Source organism: Numida meleagris, chromosome 2 (assembly GCF_002078875.1).
Source record: "Numida meleagris isolate 19003 breed g44 Domestic line chromosome 2, NumMel1.0, whole genome shotgun sequence".
In the NCBI taxonomy this organism is placed as follows: domain Eukaryota; kingdom Metazoa; phylum Chordata; class Aves; order Galliformes; family Numididae; genus Numida; species Numida meleagris.
In genome coordinates, this window is record NC_034410.1 from 57,353,119 (window position 1) to 57,377,029 (window position 23,911).

A 23,911-nucleotide genomic window follows, 5' to 3' on the forward strand; every position below is an offset into this window, starting at 1 on the left:
AGAATGGTTTGGATTGGAAGGGATCTTTAAGATCATCTAGTTCCAATCCCCTGCTGTAGTCAGGGACACCTCCCACTAGATCAGGTTGCTCAAAGCCCCATCCAGCCTGGCCTTGCATGCCTCCTGGGAGGGGACAACCTCTCTGGGAAAAATACACACCCCTCTAGAATACTCTGGTGGGGCACTCTGTTTGGAATCTGTGTCAGTTACATCTTTGGGAATTTTCTCCAGTTTTCTTCAGTGTAGCAAAGTCTGAAATCCGGGTCTCTTGACCAGATCAGCCCGTAAGTACACAGCTCCCTGGCAGGAGCATGGGCTAGTAATGAAGTTGTACAGGTGGCAGAGAGTGAGGGAGAGAATGAATGGCTGAGTGGCTGGGGGAACTGGCTCCTTCCTTGGGTCAGAGCCTACAGACAGACACTGCAGTGATGATGTTACGTTCCCTTTGTGAATCCAGTTTGAAATTGCCTCCTACTACATGAGCAAGTCTACCTTGTGAGAGCTCTGTCTTTTCCATAACTCAAAGACTTTCATCTCTGTGTACACAAGGTGTCCTTTATCTAACTTTAACTAGTGGGTTTGTTATAGAAATGTTATACTAGTGGAATGTCTTAATTCAATCCAGGTCTGTTCCATTTCTTTTTCACATTTATCCAGATCAGATAAACCTTGTGCTGTATTTACTTTTTTGAATGCTTGCCTAAAAGTCTATGCACTGAGGCTGTTTCTCATAATGTGCTGACTTTTGGAACTGACTCTTTATTTACAGGCTTTGGCAAAATAGTTAGATTTATTATTTATTAACCAGAAAACCAACAGCCTTTTGTTTTACAATGGTACAGAGTTGCACAAAGACATAGTGTTACCTTTTTGTAATTGTAACATTTGTAATATTACAAATCTCCTTCATAACTCCTATTATCTGTTGTCTGATAGATATAGCCTTTACCATTTTTGGAGATAGAAATCCTTTTCTTCCTTCTTCTTAAATTTTAAATTTCCCTAATATTTCATGAGCTTTTGTTGCATCAAGAATTTTTGTAAGGTTTGTGTTGAGACCAATTAGATTTTTCAGCGTTGGATGAAGAGGCATTTCTTTACTGCACTGTTTTTCTTTATTAGATCCTTGTTTGCAAACTTTCACTTCCCAACATGCAAATATAACATCAGTTAGCACTTTTCTTTGGTTTCAATTGTTTTGAAAATATAGCTTTTGCAGGAGTACGGTCTTCTCCAAATCCTAGCAGCTTGTCCAAAAAATCATACTTCATCATCAGGAATGTTATTGTGAGACATACTTTTTGCAAGCAGCAGAAGTGTTTACAACAAATAATAATACTTTCAGATAATTCTTGAATGTTATTTCCACATTTAAAGGCTTCAGAATCCCATTTCTTTTAGGTATAGTAGAAAAAAGATTAGCAAGAGCCCATGGTTTCCACAGTGGGCCAGAACTATCCCTGTGGAACTATCTTCTGCCTATCCTATTGGATGCTGGTTGCTAATAGAGCATGATGCTAAGGAAGACATGTGGGGAATTCATTTTTTCTGACTTTCAGCATTCTGTTTTGTCCAGAACTGTTTAAGTCAGGTACCTCTTGGAGCGGCATGAACCTGGGTATGGGAAGAGAGGTCTAAAACCATAGAATCATAGAATATTCCAGGTTGGAAGGGACCCACAAAGTTAACTGAGTCCATCTCCTGGCTTCACGTATCCACGTCATTCGTAGTTGATTCAGCCTTCAGCATTGACCATAAGAACCCTTGCTCTTAGGCTGCAGTTATATACACAATTTGAGCTGGCAAAAGCTTTCACTGCCACCAGAAACAGCAGTCCTGTCTTTCACTTAGCATTTGTTCCTGTCCACGTCCCACCCTTCCCTTTGATGGTCGCTGGGGAACTGATCTGAGTTAAAGCCAAATACTATTTGGGCTAGGTTAGTCTTAACTTGTACCAGTTTCTTGATCTGTTTTTCTGGTTTTCCTGCCACACATTTCTTCTCTCTTTTTTTTTTTTTTTTTGGTGCCAATACAAATAAGGAGATGGCTTGGAGATAGGGATGATCAGGGAGGTGCCTTGAGAAAAGGGAAATGAGATGCCACATGCTCCAAGAGTCCATGAAGATCCAGCCTTTGTCTTGACTGGAGAAGTTTTGTTAACACTGTCACTCAAATTTTTCTTATGATTTGTCATGTTTGGATTGTACATCATTCATGTCAGCATGCTAACACACTGCTTCCCTCTCATCTGGGCTTTTCTTACCACTCCTGCTTTCCAACGTGTGACCCTAGGAGCGCGGAGTTCAGAGATGTGGCTGCCACAGTTGCCCACAGCACAGGTAGGACAGTGGAATCTGGTGGCCAAAGAGAAAATTGCAACCAACATGGTTTCCCCTTCTGCCAGTGAGATCTTCAGCAGCTTTGGCCTTACAGCTTCTGTTCCATATGCATAACAGCCCCACACAGGCTCCCTCTTGACTGAAGTACAACTGGATAAATTGCTTAGTACTGCAAATCTCTAACAGCAGTCTCTGTACTGTATTGACTATAGAAGGAATATTAACTGGATTAATGCTTTCTCTTGTTGCTGTGGCTCTGGGCCATGCTCAGTTTGCTGGGATACAGATGCAGAGCCAGGCTTCCTCACAGCTGGAGGTAACGGTCAGTATGAGTAAGATATGAGTTGGGAGAGTTGGACAATGATAATTGTCTACTCTTCAGGACCCATTTACACAAAATGCTTGTAGGGGTGACACCATCCGTCCACAAACTTGGGGAAAAACCAGCTGCAGCTGGGGCAGACAGCTACAGGAACAACTGTTGATCAGCCTCTCAATCTCATTTTTTAGTGAAATGCCAAAGTCCCTTTTGCATGCTTTTCCTATTATTGAGTTAGATTGGCCTTACTCAGAACCTCCTCCCATCAAACCGTGCCATTTCCTGCAAATATTTCAGAGCACTTGATTTTGCTTTGGTCTCACCAGCCTTTGTCCCCTTAAAACCAAAACCACTCACTTTGAAAAATTAAATACCATGGGCATCATCAAAATGACAAGGATTACAAACACCACAGCAGTTGTTTGTTGAACTTGTAAATGGTGGTGGTGAGATTGGAGGGATTCTGAGTAATACTACAAAGATGAGCAAATCTTTCTCCCTTCTTCTAGAGGGCTTCCAGATGTAAAAGCTGAGGTGCTATGTTGTGGCTGTCAAAATCTTAAAAGATGACCAAGCTTTCAGAAGGAATAAGTGCAAAATAAGACAATAATATAAATTGTTCTCTACTTCTACTAAAGTATTATGCCTGTTGCAATGCAATCTTTGCCTGCAAGGAAAATCTCGTCAGGCTTTCTGGTCCTTCTGTGTTGCCAGAGCACAATTTCATCATGCCTAAAGATTTTAGGATTTGGTACCCAAAATGATCAGTCTGGTTAGGCAACTTTTACAAAACTGGAGATTCAAGTCCATGAAAATCCTCATTAGGCAGATATCAATATTTAAAGACTAATGAGAGTAGCTGTTGAGAGAAGCATATACTTACAAAGCATAATATTATTTATCAAGGTTAACAGAAGGGAAAAGCTCCTCTGATTCTAGATCTTTTAAAAAATATGTATTTATTTCATATAAATATGTTCTATAGTCAGAACAAAGATCATTCATATATTAGATTTGAACTCTAAACATAGCAGACTAGAAAATAGAGCCTTGTGCCTTTTTTCCCCATAAACTATTTAGCATTTTAGTTTCAGAAAAAGTATGATGTAAATAGAGTTAGCTGTGCTGGGGTATAAATGTGTTCTTGTTTTGGTCCTCAATTCATTGTTAAGTCTGACTCATCTGGGAAGATCTTGTCTTTCTGGGAAAAAGATCACAACAAATCAGTTGAGCAACAGCGGATTTCTTCTGATCTAACATTCAAATGATTTTGTTCTATGCCATTTCTAAGTTTGAGAGATAGGTAGGAAACTTTAGAACCATTAAAACTTTGGAGACTGTTGTACTGGAACTAGTGGGATGTTCATGAATAGTCAACAACTTCAATGTTGTATCAAATGTGATGTCCCTTTACATTACAGGAAATATTGTGGGTAAGTATTCAATATCTCTAAGACACAAAAATCTCTTTTGAGCCAAAGGACACCAAAGACAGCAAGGATAATTGCATATTCCTGATTTATCCAATGGAGAAGCACTATTGAAAAACAGAAAAAGCTCACAGAGGGGTATACAATGAGCTGCCTGAAGATTGCTTTCTTGATCTAAGAGAGATAAGAAGCCTCTGAAAGGGCACCATGCTGCAGAACAAAGAGCCAGGCATTGTGTGCATGTACTTGGCAGGCTTGCATATTACTGATGGAGGGAGGATAGTGGAGTTAACTTAGCAGAGTTGAAAGGCAGAAAAAAAGTTGACTGCCAGGACCTCTGGTGGATATGCAAATCAAGGTCCCAGCTGAAGCAGAATAATTGACTAGATCACATTAGATGTGACTTTGGAATGAAAGTGTATTGATAGACTGCAAGAACAATCTTCTGATTATCAGATCTTTGATAACAAGCAGTAGATTTTCTGTTTTTTTTCTCCAAATGCACTACTCTTAACCTTATCCATATACACTTCCTCAGTCAATTGTCAACTCTCTGCTTTCTTACAAATTACAAAAGCACTAGTCACCGACTAAAAAAAAAAAAGCGAAATAACAACAAACAAGCAAAAAGACACATATCCAATTCTTCTCAGCTGTTGCTTAGAATCCCTCTACACCCACTGTCAGTTAACAATCATTTTAAATTGTTGTGTACTTATAGCAAGGATTGCTACTGGGAAAATACAAATGGAATAATTAAATGCAGTCAAGCTGTTTTAATAGCTAGCTGTCCTTGATTTTGCGAGGATTTAAGGTTTAAAAAATTGTTTGCTAGCACAAGTGTGAGGTCAGTGAGAAATTCAGTGTATACTGATTTTACAGGAATGCTAACAGAGTATGCTAATAAAGAAGCAAAATACCTTGCTTCTGCCTGCCATTGAGGCTCTTTGTCTAAAGCTGGGCCATTTGCTTCAAGAGTATTTTCTTGTGCCTATTGAAATTATAATATAAAACTTGCATAGCACCTGCTCACTCCTAGACATCTGAAGATTCTCTGCTATAATGTTAAAATGAAGATATGCTTCATACAGAGTTAATGGTTTACATCAAGCCAATGTACAAGCATTCATGGTAAAAAACAGGATATAAATGAAAGGAGTAATGGAGATAAGCCTGGTATTAAAAGGCAGGGAGTGGTGTGCAGGCTAAGAAACAAAAATCTTCTGCTTCTAAATTTTGATATTTCATCATCTTTTGTTCCAACATGACCCACTTAGATGAAGCATATCTGTATATCTTTTGGCTGAGCAGGACACAAATAGAAAACAGGATTTGGAAGGTGTTGGGAAATAAAGGTTGTTGTGTTTTTTCTTCTCTTTCTTTTTTTGTGGAAGGGTGGTTGGCTGGATGTGGGCCCAAAGAGAGCAGGACCAGTTATGTGGATGAGTTAATTCATCATTATGCACTCTGAAACTGTACTATCAAGTAAATCTCTCCCCTAATTTTTCATTTCAGAATTTTGCTGAGGAAGAGCTTAAATTTCTTACATTATCAAAATGTGGTTTTCCACTTCAGTTTCTCAAGATCTGAATTTAAAAATGCGTTAATTTGTATCATTTTCTGTAAGAGAGAAATAAAGAAACCTATAAATAAAATTTCAAGTAAGGTGATCTGTCCACAGACTTTCATGTTATAAGAAAACAACAGTATCTGGGACCGCTTCTGGGAACATTTTTTTCTTCTTTTTTTTTTTCCCCTTGTATTCTACAGTGTTAGAACAGTCACTGACATTGTATTAGTTCAGTCTAACTACTATTCTCCCCAAACATTTCTAGGCACAGTTCAGGAGTCACTGTGGGCCCTGGCCACTTCCTGATAAACCATTTGAATGGTGGCTACTGTTTTGGAAGATATTACAGACTCCTAAATTTTACTGTCATGTCCTACTAGTACATCCATTTACTTGTGCTTTATTAGAATCATAGATTCATTAAATGGATTTAGGCTGGAGGGGACTTTAAAGATCATCTTCTTCCAACCTGCCCACTATGGGCAGGGTTGTCAACACAGGCTGTCCAGGATCTCATCCAACCTGGCCTTGAGCTCCTCCACAGATGGGACATCCACCTCTCTGGGCAACCTGTTCCAGAGTCTGAGTGAAAAACTTCTTCCTAACAACTAACCTAAATCTCCTTTCTTTTAGTTTAAAACCATACCCTCATGTCCTATCACTATCAGACCATGTGGAATGTTGGTCTCCCTTCTGCTTATAAGCTCTCTTTTATTATTGGAAGACTGCAATGAAGTCACCCCAGAGCCTTCTCTTCTCCAAGCTAAACAATCCCAACTCCAACAACACATCTTAGTAGGAGAGGTGCTCTAGCCCTTGGATCATCTTCGCAGCTCTCCTCTCAGAGTTGTTGGACCCTCTCCAACAACTCTGCATTCCTCTTGTACTGGGGGCCCCAGGCTGGGACACAATATTCCAGATGGGGCCACACAAGGGCAGAGTAGAGGGGGACAATCACATCCCTTTCACTGCTGGCCACCACTCTTCTGATGGAACCCTGGATACATTGGCCTGCTGGGCTGCAAGAGCACACTGTTGACTCATGTTAAGTTTTTCATCCATCAGAATCCCCAAGTCCTTCTCTGAAGGGCTGCTCTCAAGGAGTTCTTCTCTCAGTTTCTGTACATATCTGGGATTACCTCGACCCAAGTGCAACACCTTGCACTTGGCCTTGTTAAACCTTGTTAGGTTCTTGTGTGCCTGCTTTTTGAGAGTGGCTGGGTCCTTCTGGATGGTGTCCTTCCTTTCTACTGTGTCAGCTGCACCACTCAGCTTGGTGTCATCAGCAAACTTGCTGAGGGTACACTTGATCCCATGGCCTATGTCGTTGATATAGATGTTGAAGAACATCAGTCCCAAGATGGACCCCTAAGGGACACTACTTGTGACCAGCCTCCACCTGGACATAGAGCCATTGTCAACAATATTCTGGCTATGATAACCCAACAAATTCATTATCCACCAGATAGTCCACCCTTCAAATCCATATCTCTTCAATTTAGAAATGAGGATGCGGTGAGGGACCATGTCAAAGGCCTTGCAGAAGTCCAGGTACATGACATTAGTTGCCTTCCCTTTGTCATCACTCCATCACAGAAGGCCACAAGATCAGTCAGGCATGATCTGCTCTTGGTGAAGCCATGCTGGCTGTCTTGCATCACCTCCTCATCTTCCATGTGCCTTTACACGTTTTACCAGAGGATCTGTTCCATGATCTTCCCAGGCACAGAGGTGAGACTCACAGGCCTGTAGTTCCCTGAATCCTCCTTTCTCCCTTTCTTGTAAATGGGAGTGATGTTTCCATTTTTCCTGTCCCCAGGAACTTCACCTCACAGCCATGACTTTTCAGTTTTAGTCCTCTGTCATACTTACTGCCTTCCACAAAAGGCAATCACTTTACTGTCAAAAATATTCCTTTTAGACAAACCATCCTTTACCTGCTGGATGTGTCAGAGGCTGTCCCATACATCAAGGAAGAACTTCTGACACTGTCTCTGGGGTTCCTGAGCTTGAGAGGGCTCCACATGACAAAATCCCAACTACTACTTGATAAGTCTAAGGAAATGTCATCAATTTCACCCTAGGGGTTTAACTCTTCGTGAAGATTGTGTTTGACTTCCTTTTGATACAGCATGAAATTCTGTGATGAAAGAGATAAAATGATGAGAATTGTTAAGTAACAATCTCTGTTACACAAACTGTGTCCATGATACTTTCATTTCAAAACTGCTTCACCCGCTTTGAGTATGTTTCTTTTCAGAGCTTATAACATACAACACTGTAGTAGCAACAATCTCCAGAAAAAGGGAGACATGAAGAAAAGATTGAGAGGTGAAATATGGAATCTCGTTTTTAATTTTCTGTATTTGGTAAGATAAAAAAAAGATATCAAGAATACGAAGAACTAGATAGACTATTTTTGTCTGCTGTTTTTTGCTAATGCAGTAAAGCTGTGAGAATTTAGTTATTTTTCTGAAAAGTAAAACTGAAGGGTTTTAGCACTTGAAGATAATTTCTGATTAATTTGAAGACTGCAAATGGGAAAAGTGGGAAACACCATACTTGGAAATACTTATTGCTCCAAGCAAATATTTTAAATACTTAAGGAGCCTTTTTGACAGCTAAAGTGTAAAGATGAAAGTATATTTTTAATAGTTGAAGTGAATGTTGTATGTTATACATGGTCAATAGCAGAACAGTAGATACTTCTCGATGGTTAGCAGACATGCTGGGAAGCAAATAACTGACCATCTGGGCTAATAGCAGATAGAAATGGATTAGCTGTTTTTTGAAAAGCTGCACTGATGGTTTATGTTGACTTTATAAACTGTGTATTTGCCTTTGGCCTAAGGAAACATGAGAACCTTGAACTTCAGGAAGAACTTTGCTGTTAGTTTAATATATCAGAACAGATGAGGACAAAAGGTATGCTCCTACTTTTCTCCAAAATTGTGCTCACATTAATCAGCTGCTATTTAAGTTAAACTGCTTTATTTCTCTCCCATAAATTGTTTTTTTTAGAATTAGATGGATACTTCATGGAAGACTTCAGTGAGAATAAAGAACTGGCCAGGCAAACACCTCTGAATGATACCATTTGCATTTTCAAATGCTATTTTCATTGCCATATATCTCCATCTTGACATTACCCCCTTGTAGTTTACAGTGAAACTTTCTCAGGATATTCCCTTATTAAGATTTTGTTTTTTATCTTGAGAAAGCACCCCAAACTCAAAGAAACCTATCCCAGAGAATACGATCCCGAAACCTGAATGTTACCAGTAAGCACCTAATCTGTAGTAGCTCCTTAAATGTCTGAAGAATTCTTAAGAATATCTTAAGCAAAAATATGCCATATTAACTACAAAATTGAAAGTACTCAAAGAAAAGTAATGTTTAATAAATGGGAAATGGATAAAGAGTTAGCAACCCAATATAGAATAAAAATTCAAAAGATATAAAATATTAGGAAAATAAGATCATTCTTTTGCTATTGACAAAAGGAAGACATTTTGCAGGCCTTTGTTAGTCTGACATTCTGACATTTTAATTTTGTTTTTAGTTATAAAGTAAATGAAGATATTATGATTGTTACAAGGCTGTAAATATGAAATCACTTCCTGAAACATTTGTGGACAACACAGCCACTTTCCACCATATTTCAAAAATCATGACTGTCTGGTGAAGTCCCTGGTGACTGGAGAAAGGGAAACATCACTCCCCTTTTTAAGAAAGGGAAAAAGGAAGACCTGGGGAACTACAGGCCAGTGAGCCTCACCTCTGTGCCTGGGAAGATCATGGAACAGAACCTCCATGAAGGCACATGGAAGATGAGGAGGTGATGCAAGACAGCCAGCACAGCTCCACCAAGAGTAGATCATGCCTGACCGATCTTGTGGCCTTCTATGGTAAACTGAAGGCATTCGTGGACAAAAGAATGGCAACTGATGTTGTCTACCTGGACTCCTGTAAGGCCTTTGCCACGGTCCAGCACCACATCCTTATCTCAGAATTGGAGATACATGGATTTGAAGACTGGGCTATTAGATGGATAAAGAACTGGTTGGATGATCATAGCCACAGTGGAACAGTGTGATTTTTGTTTCCACATCTCATTCAGACTTCTCACTTAATGCCACAACAAACCTTGTCATCATTTACAAGTTTACATTTCTTATTTTCTTTTCATTATGTCCTTCAAGAACAAAAAGATTATTTCTGCATTTTGCACTCTTTACTGTACACAAGGACAGATGTTATGCCTGTAGAGATCTTAAAGCAACAAATTTGGACTGGAAAATAATTTTGATTTTTTGAGGATTTGGGACTGGACTATTGTATTACTCTTTTCCAGACACTGTTCCACTGTCTTCTTATTTTGCTGGTCCCACAGCCATGGTGGGAAGCAAATGCTCCCTGGTGGTAGATGCAGTGGAGAGGCAGAGCTGGAACCACTCTTTCTATTTTTCAAGACAAGCAACACTTGGATGCATCCTTCTTTTTATACATAGACATAAATGTCAATCCTCTAAGGTATGAATTTAAACCAAAATCATCACACTGCTTGTTTTTGAGACAACAGCGAGAATAATGTTTAATTCTCCCTAAAAATCTTTTAGGCTGGGCCCCTGAGAGCAGTGGCAGCATTGGAAAAAAAGCATATAGCTAGAATATATGTCACCCATAGTGGCACTCAGCAGTGAGCTAAAGCAGCTATGTATATCTGCAGCCTAGCTAGAGGATATGAATTCAGATTAGATCAGGAGCCAAAATTCTTCCTTCCAGGGAGAACTCAGGCAAGCAGCAGACTTCAGTGGAAACTGGAGGAGTTCAATAACTATGTAATGGTGATCACCAGCATTGTCAACCTTGGCTATACATGATTTGAAAAAGGAGATCTTTCATTAACTGCACAGGAGGCTGTCACTATGGCAGATACATATCATACTCTGTTAAATAGAATCTGTCAAGTCTTGTGTCGCAAATTATGATATCTTCTTAAAACCCTATTTGCAAGCAGTCAGCTGGCAAGAGCATTGTACACTGGCCCATCTTTTACCACAGTAACAGGATCATCCACAGAAGAAGATGTTTTGGCCCTGTAGTGAAAGAAGCAATGACCTCATACAAAGAAAGCCTCTATCTGACCTGGGATTTTAACAGTGGGATAGAGGAAAGAAAATATTCCTCTGGAACCAACCAGAAATGATAGACATCTGCTACTTCTATGTTCAGCTCAAACTCTGGAGCAGATCTGAGTACACCTCAGAAATGCTGGTGAAGGAATACAAGGAAAGAGGTTCTGAAAGTTATTATAGAGAGGACTTCAATCTGCCTAACAAGAGGATTGTCAGGACTAGCTGCCTTCTGGACCAGCTCTACAGATCACCAGCTTTAGCATCTTTCTGATACCACCAATTACTGCCCATCTGAAAAATCATAATGGCAAGGCCATTAAATTTTTAAAGTGGCAGTTTTAATCTGGAGTTTCCATTATAAGAAATGTTTTCAGTACAATTGGTTTCTGGCTTCAAGATAATCGATAATTTTTCATTATAAAATTGGAAAGTTATATCTCCTATTTTCCTTGTTTATGACAGAAGAATCAGGCTTTCTTGTAAACTAAGTATTCACTTTCTTTTCTCTGTCTCTCAAAGCAATTAGCCATTAGAATAACTTTACTTGGAATATAACTTCTCAATTCTTCTAACTGTAAAAGTTATCATCCCTGCTTTTCTCAAGGTTAGCCTCTAGTCTGAACAAGAAATAATAGTTACAAAAACCTGTTGTTACCTAATCAAGAGTGATTTTTTTAAAAGAAACCTTTAACCCCTGAACATTTTGATTTTCTTTTCTGAGGTAATTACCATTACTATGTGTACAGAATGAGTTTCTGAGAGCTCAGATGTCCACAATGTCTCGGCCATTTCTGCAGTACAAAATCAGGTAAGTGCTTTTTTGTAGTGAAACACAACAGCTTCTCATTTTCATATTATACATGGTTAATACACAAAACAGACTGAAAACTAACCAATACTTCCCCTCAAATGTGAGGGAACCACCTCACAGCTTAACTGGAGACTGAGCGCCAAAAATATATACATATTCTCTGAATTAAGTTCAAAACTGATTTAGTGGAAAGAAAGCTAAAGTAGGAAGGCAAAAATAAAGCTAAACACTTCAAAAATAAAACTTGATACCTTCCACTCTCCGACTAATTCAGACTCCATGACCACCAGTGTTCTTGTCTTGCAGTCAGTGCAGCTCCAGTACCAGCAATGTGTGAATGGAAATTTCAGCTACATCAGCCATTTCCATCACTTCTTCCTTCACACTGGACTTTTACATTCCCTAAAGTGTTTAGAAGAGTCATCACTCGAACAAGACAACAGATGCTAAAACTCATTAAAGTCTGACAGATTGGCAGACTGCATCACTACTGACCACCCATTTCTCTGATATGTCTTTTGGATACACAGTGAACAACATTCAGCAAAGAAAACACATTTCTGCCAGCTTAGGCAAAGGAAGGGTCCTTTGCAGCTATAGGTGAGGGAGCTGACTTCTGAAAAAGTAGCTATATGGCAGGGCTGAGGTAGACAGAGTAATATTCAAACATTTTTTTCAATATGTGAGTCATCATTTATATAACACCGAGCTCTTTTGCGCACACAATTTTTGTATACTTTTCTGTTGCATTGTCCTGAATGCACCTGAGGCCTGGTTTTCTAGGCATTCTGCACTGCTTTACCCATGCTTGAAAGGCATGCTGTGTGCTATGGAATTGGTCTAATTGGACAACGGATAAAACAAAATATATATACACCCACATTTATAGTAGAGGGGGGTGGTTTTTTTAATTTTTTTTTAAAATTTTTTTATCCTGCACTGTTAGCAAACCTGGAATTTGCTTACATACAGTCACTTATTACTATATGCATGTTACTCTCTCTGAGTAGCTGCTACAGAAGATTATACTTTCCTGACTCTGTCTTTTATCCAATAGAAATAACCTCATGCTTAGGGGGCAGCCAAAAGTTGTGCCAGCATCCACAATGTCTACCAAATAAATGCTGATGGATGCGATTGACAGTAGACTTCGAAGGTGAAGGTCTCAGTTCTTTGTTGTCCTTACATAATCTTTCTTTGATGATCCTGGCTTGAGGCAGCCACTTGAATTGATCCACCCAGGAGGGTCTGCACAGTGGCTCCCATTAAAACAAACATCATTAATGTTTTACAGACCAGCCAGCAGGGGTCCTGTCTTTGCCAATGATGGAAATACACTTAAAGGTCTCCCTGTTAATTGGGTTATGTTCTTTCTGGGGGACTTTTCTGAGCATTAAATCCATTCCTTTCCCCCATGCAAATACATGTTGTAATAATACTACAGTAATACATTTATTATGTTTCTTTGGGCCTTGCACCCTCATGCATAAAGGACGACACAGCTTTGTATTGCTACACAAGCACAGAATAAAGCAGGCATCCCTTCCTGAAGGGGCTAATGATCTAAGTAGGAGGAGAATTCAAAGCTGGATATAGACCAGCTGGCATAGGAGGCCAAGGAAACAATAAGACAGCATTAATCTGTGAATATGCCATGATCTCATCATAACAACTCTCTGTTGACAAAGCGTTTAGTAGAAAAGCTTTTCCCTCCTTGAAACAATAAGAAAAAATAAGTTTTAAGAACTAAATAAAGTAAGACAGTATATTACTCTTCCATGTTTATTGGGATCAACTTTTATTTATAAAAGGGCAAATTCAGTTGAAAACCCAAGAGTGCTTGTTTGAAAATCTAACATAAGAGCCAATGCTTATCTTAGGGTAGATGGACAGACAGTGGGGAGCCTAAAAAAAGAAGAATGAAACAAGATAAAGTGAATATGCATGTATAGGAATGACATGTTCAAAAAGGTGAGTTCAGGAAATACTTGTCACAGGAGTATTTCTGATGAGATGACAGTAAATTTACCAAAGCTGTAAAAAAAAAAAAAAAGTCAATAATCAATAACAGGAGATAATGAGAACATGTATCAGATTACAGCTGAGCATGTGTTGACTTGGACTACTGCAGCTATTAACTCAAACAGAATAATGAAGAAAATATAAAATAGAAAAAGGCAATTTCTATCAAACAAATAGATTTAAAAAATCTTTACAGTTCAGAAATTCTTGTATTTTCATCATTAATATATTGCTCATCTTAAATAACACTCATTAGCTTCAAATCATACTTATCCATATTTCTTTAAATATTTTTTGAAAAAGCTATTACTATCCACAGCTAGAATAGTAGTACAAACAATTGCACATCGTAAGAGTTTACTGTAGGACAAAATATTAAGTTAACACTAGTGTTACTAGCTATCATGTTCCGGCAATACATGTAGTAGAGCAGTCAGTTTAGCTAAAACTATTATTTGATAATACTATTGGATAAAAAGTTTTGTAGAGTTTGTCTCTCTAAATCCATGCAACAGTATGGAATGATTTCTCCCACGTTACTTAGTCTTTCCCATGAAATTTTTAACTATAATTGAAAGGGCTTGTTTGCTTTTTTTTTTTTCTTCAAATAATACTACAGGATATAACCTACAGCTTTAAAAACACCACAGTAGTTTTCTGCCAACTAAGCCCTGACTAGTTTCAACGCTTTTTACCAATTAATTTTGGTGCAAGAAAAAATTGTGGAAAACAGTATTAAAAAAAATCTTATATATTGATTGACACCAGAAATTGATTATCTCTCATGGAAACACTATCAACAATGTCAATGGTTTTTTTTTTGGTGGTTTTTTTTTTTCCTAAATAAAAATAATACAAGGAATTGGAACTATTTCTCTATCTAACTTTCTGACAAAGTTGAGTTGAGTTTTTGTTCATGTTGTACAGTTTCCCCTCTAGATGGTAGAAGAGAACAAACTCTAAGGTAGTTGCTCTGTGAAGACTGGGGTGACACTAGAGAAAAACATTGTTGCTTGTGAAACTGTAATGCAAAGAAGTTGAAAAGTCACACTACCTTAAACTAACTTCTGCTGGATGTCCTGATGGTTCCTAATAAACTCACAACTAGAATTTTGGAATTTTAATATCAAAACCTTTCAGTGACAATGATTTGCTTTTACATGAGTGTACTGATGTCCTCTCTTAGAAACACAAAAATTATTATTTATTTATTTGTTCCTTAATATAAAACACTATTTCAGTAATTCTGGACATCTGTTTTCTTTATTAAATTCTTCTCCTGATTTCCTTAAATGCAGTTTCAGTTGGACTGAAACTGACACTTGTCCAATAACAACTGCATGGGTCCTGAGGTATTTCTAGGAACTTGTATGTTTTATCTTACTAGTTATAAGTAATTAATTCTTACAAAACTTCAACTTAGGCAATCTCTTATTTTGTAAATCACAAACCTTCTAAGTTTTTAGTTTCAAGGTGTATTACAGACTCTGCTCTCAAAATGTTCCTCAGTAAACAGTAGCAGAGATCACAAAAAGATCTGATATAAACCGTCTCATTTTCAAGTAACTAATACATGGAAAAAAATAATCCTTCCATATTTATGTGTCCCTGCCTTGTCACCACTGGTTTTCTTAAAGGTCAAGAGATGCCTGTCAGGAGTGGGAAAAGAAACAAGGCAGAATTATCTCAGGTCTAGACAGAGAGAGCCTCACGTTTTTAAAGACAGTCACAAACTATAAAGTAAATGTAAACTACTTTTCATTGTTTTCTTTAATTTTATATCAATAGATCCTGATTCTAATTCACTGTTACTTGAAAATAACCAAAATCATTATTCCATGATTTCTAAAGGAAGGTTAAATGTGCTAGTAACATTCTCTTTTGAGAACAGCAAAGATCATCAGAGCTACAGCTTCAGTACCATGAGCATATACTGATGTTACCTAGAGAAAACAACAACCAACCACTTCCTCTCTCAGGCACTCAGCTTTCCCTATTCAATTGCTATCATTACACTCTCTACACACTCCATTGAATTGTCTTTTTCTGTTTAAATCATAAGACAAAAACTTCTTCTGAAAAGTAAAACTTGCCATATCAACCAGGCAGGGTCAGAGAATTACTGAGCGGCACTCCTCGCTCCCATATGCAAACAAACTGTAGAACAGAAGATGAAGTAAGTTGGCACTCAGGTAAATATAATGTAATGGGGAAAACATAGCCATTGTAAAGAAGTTACACATCACAAAACTGTTAGCGTTGTCTGAAAAATGTGTAGCTAATGCTGATCCTGTCAAGAAAGTATATTTGTATTTCCAGACCTTCAGGGTAAGGTTTCTTATCCACAGTAATTGAATAAGCACAGAATAGTAGGCACTACCCCTTCAAAGATTTCCAGCTGTTTAAAAAGTAATAAACAAAGGACGAGAACAAATGTCAAGATGGAACTTAATACAAAGGAATCTGTCCTGTTGAACACATTAATAAGTTTTCAGAAAAGGAGATAAGATGACAAGCTTAGTAAGGATACAGAAAAACTCAGGATAATCATAGCTTGATTACAGAGTTGAAGAAGATTTCACCATATCATATTGTGGAGCATTTTAAGGACCGCCACAATTTAATATTGATTAATGTACACAGGAAAATAACAACTCTTGATTATGCAGATATGTTAGGCCCTACCTATTACCTTTGAGAAAATAGACTTTGAAGTTGATGGCGTTGACATTAAGAATTTTTAGTAAAGGGATTTAGAACAAAACATTGTTATCACGTAAATCTATCTATTTCAAAAATAGATGCAGAAAAGCTTGGGAAGGAAGAAGAAGAAGGAAGGTATCAATAACTTCCATATAGAGAGAGATTAAATCAACTCTTCAGCGAGGGCAAGAGATTACTCGGGATATAAAAAGTTATGAATAACAGAAGGGAGGTAACTAAGCAATGATTATTCATTTATTTCTCACAACACAAAAACAAGACAGCACCCAAAGAAATTACAAGGCAGCTGATTTAAAACAAACAAAAGGAAGTATTTTTTCATACAGCACATAATTAAGTTGCAGTGTTATAGAGGCCAAAAGACATAAGTGAATTCAAAAAGATACTAGATATGTAATGTAGGCCCACCAGTGGCTATTAAACATGGTATCACAAATGAAATGTTCATCTTCGGTGGTCCTGATGGCTAGAAGCTAGGAGAGAACAATGAGAGAGGATCATTCCATGTTTGGCATATTTCTTGTATACCTTGTCTAAGCACCCATAGTCGTCACCATCAGAGAGAAGAGACGTAAATAATCTTTTGGTCTGACCAGTCATAACAACTCTCTCTCTTATAGAACTGCTCAGGTTGGAAAAGACCTTCAAGATCATCAAGCCCAGTCACAACCTAACCATACTACTCTAACAACCCACTGCTAAATCATGTCCCTGAGCACCACATCCAAACAGTTTTTAAACATGTTCAGGGATGGTGACTCAACCACCTCCCTGGGGAGCCTGTTCCAGTGCTTAACAACCCTTTCTGTAAAGACGTTTTCCCTGATATCCAACCTAAAGCTCCTCTAGTGCAACTTGAGGCCATTTCCCCTCGTCCTGTCACCTGTCACCTGTGAGAAGAGACCCACCCCGCTCTCACTACAATCATCTTTCAGGTATTTGAAGAAAGCAATGAGGTCTGCCCTCAGCCTCCTCTTCCCCAGACTAAACAGCCCCAGTTCCTTTAGTCTCTCCTCATAGGGCATATTCTCCAAGCCCTTCACCAGCCTTGTTGCTCTTCTTTGGACCTGCTCCAGCACCTCAATGTCCTTTCTGTACTGAAGTGCCCAAAACTGAACACAGTACTCGAGTACTTGGCCTTACAAATGCCGAGTACAGGGGCACGATGACTTCCCTTGTCCTGCTCACCACATCATTCCTGATAGAAGCCAGGATGCCATTGGCCTTCTTGGCCACCTGGGCACACTGCTGGCTCATATTCAGCCGACTGTCCATCAGCACACCAAGGTCCCTTTCCGTCAGGCAGCTTTCCAGCCACTCCTCCCCAAGCCTGTAGGGTTGCCTGGGGTTGTTGTGACCAAAGTGCAGGACCTGACACTTGGCCCTATTGAAACTCATACAGTTTTCCTTGGACCATTGTTCTAGTCTATCCAGGTCCCTCTGTAGTGTCTTTCTACCCTCTCGCAGATCAACACGCCCTCCCAACTTGGTGTCGTCTGCAAACTTACTGAGGGTGCAACCAATCCCCTCATCAAGACCACTGATAAAGATGTTGAATAGAAGAGGCCCCAGCACTGAGCCCCGGGGGACACCGCTCGTGACTGGCCACCAACTGGATTTAACTCCGTTGACCACAACTCTCTGGGCCTGGCCATCCAGCCACTGTTTCACCCAGTGTCAACGGTTTACTAAATAAAATATCGGAATGCAAAACAACACACTATAATACAATATAATTACAATTTAAGCTGATAAATCCAACACAGAGAGAGAGAATGTCCCAAAATCAAGGTAGGCCTTACTCTACTACCGACGATAAGATGGCTGGAGAGCGAGGTGCTGCCAAGACGAGAGACGGCGGAAAAAGGGACGAGGTCTCGTGATCTGCAAGTTTTTATACTGCGAGCTTTTATCTTTTCCCTCCGGCTGGAAAATGGTAACAGAGGAGCAAAGTGCCGTGGGGACTGTAGTAGTCCTTCTCTTCTGAGAACCAGGTACATTCACTACATGATGTTATGATGTGGAATACCAATAACCGAAAATCATAAAACCATGACACCCAGCAGAGTGTATGCCCATCCAAACCACAGGCAGCCAACTTCTCCACAAGGATGCTGTGTGGGACAGTGTCAAGGGTCTTACTGAAGTCTGGGTAGATCACATCAACAGCCTTACCTTCATCCACTAAGTGGGTCACCTTGTCATAGAACGAAATCAGGTTTGTCAAACAGGATCTACCATTCATAAACCCATGCTGACTGGGCTTGATCCCCTGATTGACCTTTAACTGATCCATGATGGCTCCCAACAACTTATGACAACTTGTAGGTGGTCCTGACAGTGGAGGAGGTGACAGGCAGTGACATAAAATTTCCAATCATTTTATAAAACAACTATGGAAGTAGAGCAAGTCTACCTTAGCTAGCTTGTTTGGGTGTAGGTGCACCATAGACTGCATCATGGAGACAACAGACCACACTCTCCTGGTGGTGACAGCTTAGTTTCTAAGTTCTCCTTCTTGGGTTGTACCAGCCTTTCATGACTGTGAGCTGCAGAGCAACTTCGGCTTATGCTTTCCAAAGATACCAGCTAAACAAGAAAAGGAATTCAGGAACAGCAGTTTTCAGTAGAAACCATTTTTCTAATAATTCCAGTTTTCTTTTCCCCTCTGTTGTCAATCTCAGCTTCCGCTGTGACTCTCCCCAGAGCTTCTAACCTAATAACATCTTGCCTCTCCTGTCAAATTTCTGTTCCACCCTCATCTCGTGGTGGCCTTCAGTACTTAAAAGGGAATTATAAAAAAGATGAAGAGCTAATTTTTACACAGGCAGATAGTGATAGGACAAGAGGGAATGATTTTAAACTAAAAGAGGGGAGATTTAGGTTAAACATTAGGAGAAAAATGTCGATTCAGAGGGTGGTAAGGCACTGGAACATGTTGCCCAGAGAAGTTGTGGATGCCCTATCCATAGATGCATTCAAGACCAGGCTGGATGGGGACACAGGCAGCCTGACCTAGTGGGTGGCAACCCTGCCAATGGGAGGGAGGCTAGAACTGAATGGTCTGTAAGGTCTGTTCCAACTCAAACCGTTCTGTGATTTTATTATCTTGCAGATCACAGAATCATAGGCATTGGAAGGGACCTCCAGAGATCTAATTCAACCAGGTTCCCTACAGTAGACTGCACAAGAAAGTGTACAGGTGGGTTTGAGTATCTCCAGAGAAGGAGATTCCAAGTCTCACTTCACTCACCACCCTCCTAACCATATCCCCATTTGTTTCTGTTCCTTCACATCTTCTGCAAACTTCGCTCTGCTTCCCTTCACCAAGCCTCTTGTGATAATAAACTCATCACATGCAGGAACGGTGAGGGGCTGAAGAATGAGTAGGGCCTTCAGAGAAGTTATACACTGAGCTCCTGAGTCTCCAGACATGGCCACTGTTGTTCACCACAACGACCACTGTTCAGAGAAGAGCAGGGAACAAAGTCATTTCCACCACTGAGAGAACAGCAAGAGGACAAGTCATGCCCATTATTAAAAGAAAAAGATTCTAGAAAGTTGCTGTGGTTTTGTGCAGGTCTTTTTTTTCCTTTGTGAGGGATGGAGGACAGGGTGGAGAGGTGGGCTTGAGCTTTTGTCTTCTGTGTAAAAGCAACCATTTGACCACAAACCAAAGTTTGGTAGCTGACCAACTGACAAACCTGTGGTCTCCTGTAGTGTCTGATACCAGAAAAGAGCAAAGACATGTGGGTCTTTTTGTAAAAATATAGCTATGAGGGACAAAGAAGCAGACAGTGAATTTCTGCTAAATTTGGTTTTATTGATATTTCCTTAAGCAATGGATCTAGAGTATCCGTTGCCATCCTCAAGCACAGGTTCATGAAGCCAGTAGTACGGCCTTTGCCAAGACCAAGTGCCAGGTCCTGCACTTTGGTCCCAACAACCCCACACATCACTACAGGCTTAGGGGAGAAGGGCTGGCAAGTTGCGCAGAGGAAAAGGATCTGGAGGTGTTAGTTGACAGGCAGCTGAACATGAGCCAGCAGCGTGCCCAGGCTGCCAAGAAGGCCAACAGCATCCTGGCTTGTATCAGAAATAGTGTAGTCAGCAGGAGTAGGGAGGTGATCGTCCCTGTCTACTTGGCACCGGTGAGGCCACACCTCGAGTACTGTGCTCACTGTTGGGTTCCTCACTGCCAGAAAGACACTGGGGTCCTGGATCGTGTCCAGAGAAGTGCAACAAAGCTGGTGAAGTGCCTGGAACACAAGTCTTATGAGGAGCGGCTGAGGGAACCGGAATTCTTTAGTCTGGAGAAATGGAAGCTCAGCAGAGACCTCATTGCTCTCCACAGCTACCTGAAAGGAGGTTGTAGCAAGATAGGGCTCGGCCTCTTCTTCCAGATAACTAGTGATAGGACAAGAGGTAGTGGCCTCAAGCTGTGCTAGGGGAGGTTGAGGTTGGATGTTAGGAAAAATATCTTCTCCATAGAGGGCTGAGTTATTGGAACAGGCTGCCCAGGGAAGTGGTGGAGTCACTGTCCCTGGAGGTTTTCAAGAAAAGGGTAGAAGCAGCAATGAGGGATGTGGTTTAGTGGGCACAGGTGTTGGATTGATGGTTGGACTACATGACCTTTGTGGTCTTTTCCAACCTTAACAATTCTACAGTTCTATGTGTGTGCATGTATGTGCACATGCATTCCTACTTATGTGTGTACAAATTAGCTCCACTCAGGCAGCTGAAGATGTTGCTGTTAAACTCATCCCCTACAATTTTGCTGGGCTTTTCATCTGTGCACGCATTCCCTCAGTGTACAGCCTCACTGCTTTTTAAAGCCATTACCACAGCTCCATGCTACAGCTGGCAATTGCTTCAAGAGGAGAAAATGATGGGCCAGGTAAAGAGTTCTCAGGGAGCGTGCTTGTCCCTGAGGCCCTAAAGGTGTCAGCAGGGCGAGCTGCGCAGGGAGCTTTGCACTACAGCCGTCCGCCAAAACTAGCAACCCTTCCTCCAAGCGCAGCTCAGAACAGCGCCGCCACAAACCAAAACCGACCCCGCCCGGGGTCGGTATAACGCACTCCGCACGGGCGGGGCCGGGCCGAGGCGGCAGGTGAGGCGGGAGGGCTCGGGGCGGGGACAGCTGCTTGTCGCCGTCGGCGCAGTGCCTCCCCCCCCCGCCCCGCAGCGGTCCGACCGTTAGGGCGGCCGTTCGGGCGGGCCCGCCCTGCCGAGCGCCCCCTGCGGCCTGGCGGGCGGCGCGGCGCGGGGCGGTGTCGGCGGGCGGACGGCCGGCGGCGCGGCGCGGCCCCTCCGGGCTCGTTGTCACTGCCGCTGGGGATGCGGCATGGCCGAGGCGCCCGCAGCCCCGCATCGCACCACCGGCTCCACGTTGCTACACCCGCTGAGTGCGCTGCTCGGCATCCCGCTGGACCAGGTGAGCCGCGCGGAGCTTGGGGAGGGCTCGGCGCCCGCGGCCCTCTGCCTTGCCCGCAGGGCGGCCCTGGGGCATCGAGGCGCGGGGCGGGCGCGCGGCTTCCTCGGCTTTGCGGTGGGACCCCGTGCTTTTGTGGCGGTGCCCTGGAGGATGGCTGCTGCTGGGGATGCTGCGGCGCACGGCGCGAGCTGAGCTGCTGCCAGGAAGTTTGTAACGCGGACGGTGCAGCGCGAGCGGCTCAGGTGCTTCCGAATGCGTTCCTGCGAGGGGCCGGGGCGCTCGGTGCTGCTTTGGAGGTCGCTGCTGTAGGGCGGAGGTACAGCAGGCTCTTCTGGCAGCGTGCGGGTGCCTGATGAAATGCAGAGCCCCTATCCGGAGAAGACAGGTGAAACAGCCTGGTGGTGCGGTAGGTTTGTACCCAGCGCTTCGTGGCTCCTGGTTGCTTGTAGGCTGTGCTGCCTTCCACGCCTTGCACTGTCCGTATCCACGCGCACCTGCGCCGTTCCCGTGCACTTTCAGGGATGAGGAAGTTGAGGCTGGGAGTTGTACAGGGCTTTGCCGAGTTGCCGAGATGCAGCTCTGCCGCCACGAACACGCGTGGCAAACAGGCTGGGAACAGCGGGCAGAGGCGGGGGCTCACCTGCTGTTTTCTGTGGGCAGAGGGGCCGGTGCTGAGAGCCATTTCTTACTGCTGTTTGTTTGCAAAGTTATGCGAGAAAGGCAGCATTTCAGAGGTTAAAATCCAGAACATGCTGATTTTCGTTTCTTTAACAGAAAGCTATTTTTGCTGCTCAGCACTAAAACCGCCAACCGATAAGAGCTTGTAAGTATCAGTGAGTACTGCATCACTGTGAAGGGCAATCCTTTTGTGTTTGAAGCGTTCTGTGCTGTGAAAGGGATCCATGAATGGTGCAGGTTTGCCTCTCTGGCGTATCCGCAGCCCCATGGCTGCGCAAGGTTAGGTTAGGCTGGCTGACTCACCAGATAATAAGGACTGGATGACCTTTAAAGGTCCCTTCCAACTCTAAGCATTCTATGATGTTATAATGACACTGGGCCGACTGCAGGTTTTCCTACTGAGCTATCAGCGCCCTGACATCTCATCCAGCCAAGGTGGTACAAAGGCGATGCTGTCTGTGGGGAAAATCCTCCGCGTCTGGTTGTGTGCTGTGTTTGTCCCGGGGACAGCTTGTCCCTGTTGCTGACAGCGGGCACTGATGCACTTGCTTGTTTTCAGTGAGCACACACAGGGAGCGGAGGGACTCTGCCACTACAGTATGTGGGGCCATGCTGAGTGCCAGAGCTTCCGGAGTTCTCTCTTTGGGTTTCTCTGTGCTCTGAGCGAGGTTCTAATCTACGAGAAAGATCAGGAAAAGAGTTGAGCTGAAGGTAGGAAAAATAAAAGTAGCGATCGTTACTCTTTCAAAGCAAGGTTATGAAAGCTGCAGCTGTGGTAGATGGAAAGTGTTTTGTCATCTGTTAAGCAGCCCTTGTGTCACACTGATCATAGAAAACAGAGATGAATCTGAAAAATGTCATTTTTCACATGGGTTGTTTTCTTCGTTTTACAAATGGTGAGGTAGATTTAAAAACCATGCTGGTTCCAGAGGGTGTAATTCATAGCTGTGTGGTGTACCAGGCAGGCTGTTCACGTTTTATTTACTAGGCAGTGTATTGCATGAGAACATAACAATGTTTGCTGCTTGAGATGCTAATATAATCCCAAAGTCTCAGGCTGCATTTACTTGTCTCTTTAATGGATGATTTATCTTTGAATTTAGCATTGAAATATTATTTTTGAGGAGAGCTATATTCAGTAACAAGATTAATGAGCTTGAAAGAAGATGAAAAGACTGTGTTCAATTCATCCTCATCTCCCAGGAAAGCAGACTTTGAAGTTCAGCTGACTTGTATGCTAAAAATATCTGTCTAGGTCAATGACACACCTTCAGCAACATTAGCAACATTTGGGAAAAGGAGTTGGGGGCGGTGAGAGGGGGAGGAGAAATGATGTGAGGCGTATTGTTTGTTTTTCTTGTCACATATGCCACAAATCACTAATTCTGGAACTTCATCCCTCCAGTATGCTTATACAGTAACATTTGGCAAAATACTTTTCTCGTT

The 23,911-nt window shown here is 41.7% G+C and overlaps 1 protein-coding gene and 1 long non-coding RNA gene across 6 annotated transcripts in view; both read left to right on the plus strand.

Moving 5' to 3' along the window:
* On the plus strand, positions 118–19,882 carry LOC110394821. Of its 3 annotated transcripts, none has more exons than XR_002435935.1 (4): positions 118–284; positions 11,518–11,604; positions 19,469–19,555; positions 19,685–19,882. It is a non-coding gene; the product is annotated as an uncharacterized LOC110394821 (long non-coding RNA). The 3 variants fall into 3 exon arrangements; XR_002435936.1 differs by lacking the exon at positions 118–284 and adding an exon at positions 7,429–10,191; XR_002435934.1 differs by lacking the exon at positions 118–284 and having other exon boundaries at positions 7,429–11,604.
* The window catches only part of MBOAT1 (membrane bound O-acyltransferase domain containing 1), a 60,050-nt gene continuing 57,746 nt past the window's right edge, over positions 21,608–23,911 (plus strand). Inside the window, exon 1 of one of the 3 annotated variants that reach the window (XM_021387263.1) lies at positions 21,608–21,787. In XM_021387263.1, the coding sequence (XP_021242938.1) occupies positions 21,698–21,787 (90 nt within the window). In that variant the 5' untranslated portion in view covers positions 21,608–21,697. Of the gene's footprint in view, positions 21,788–22,040; positions 22,194–23,911 lie in introns of those variants that run through there. The other 2 variants (XM_021387266.1, XM_021387265.1) reach the window with 2 other exon arrangements.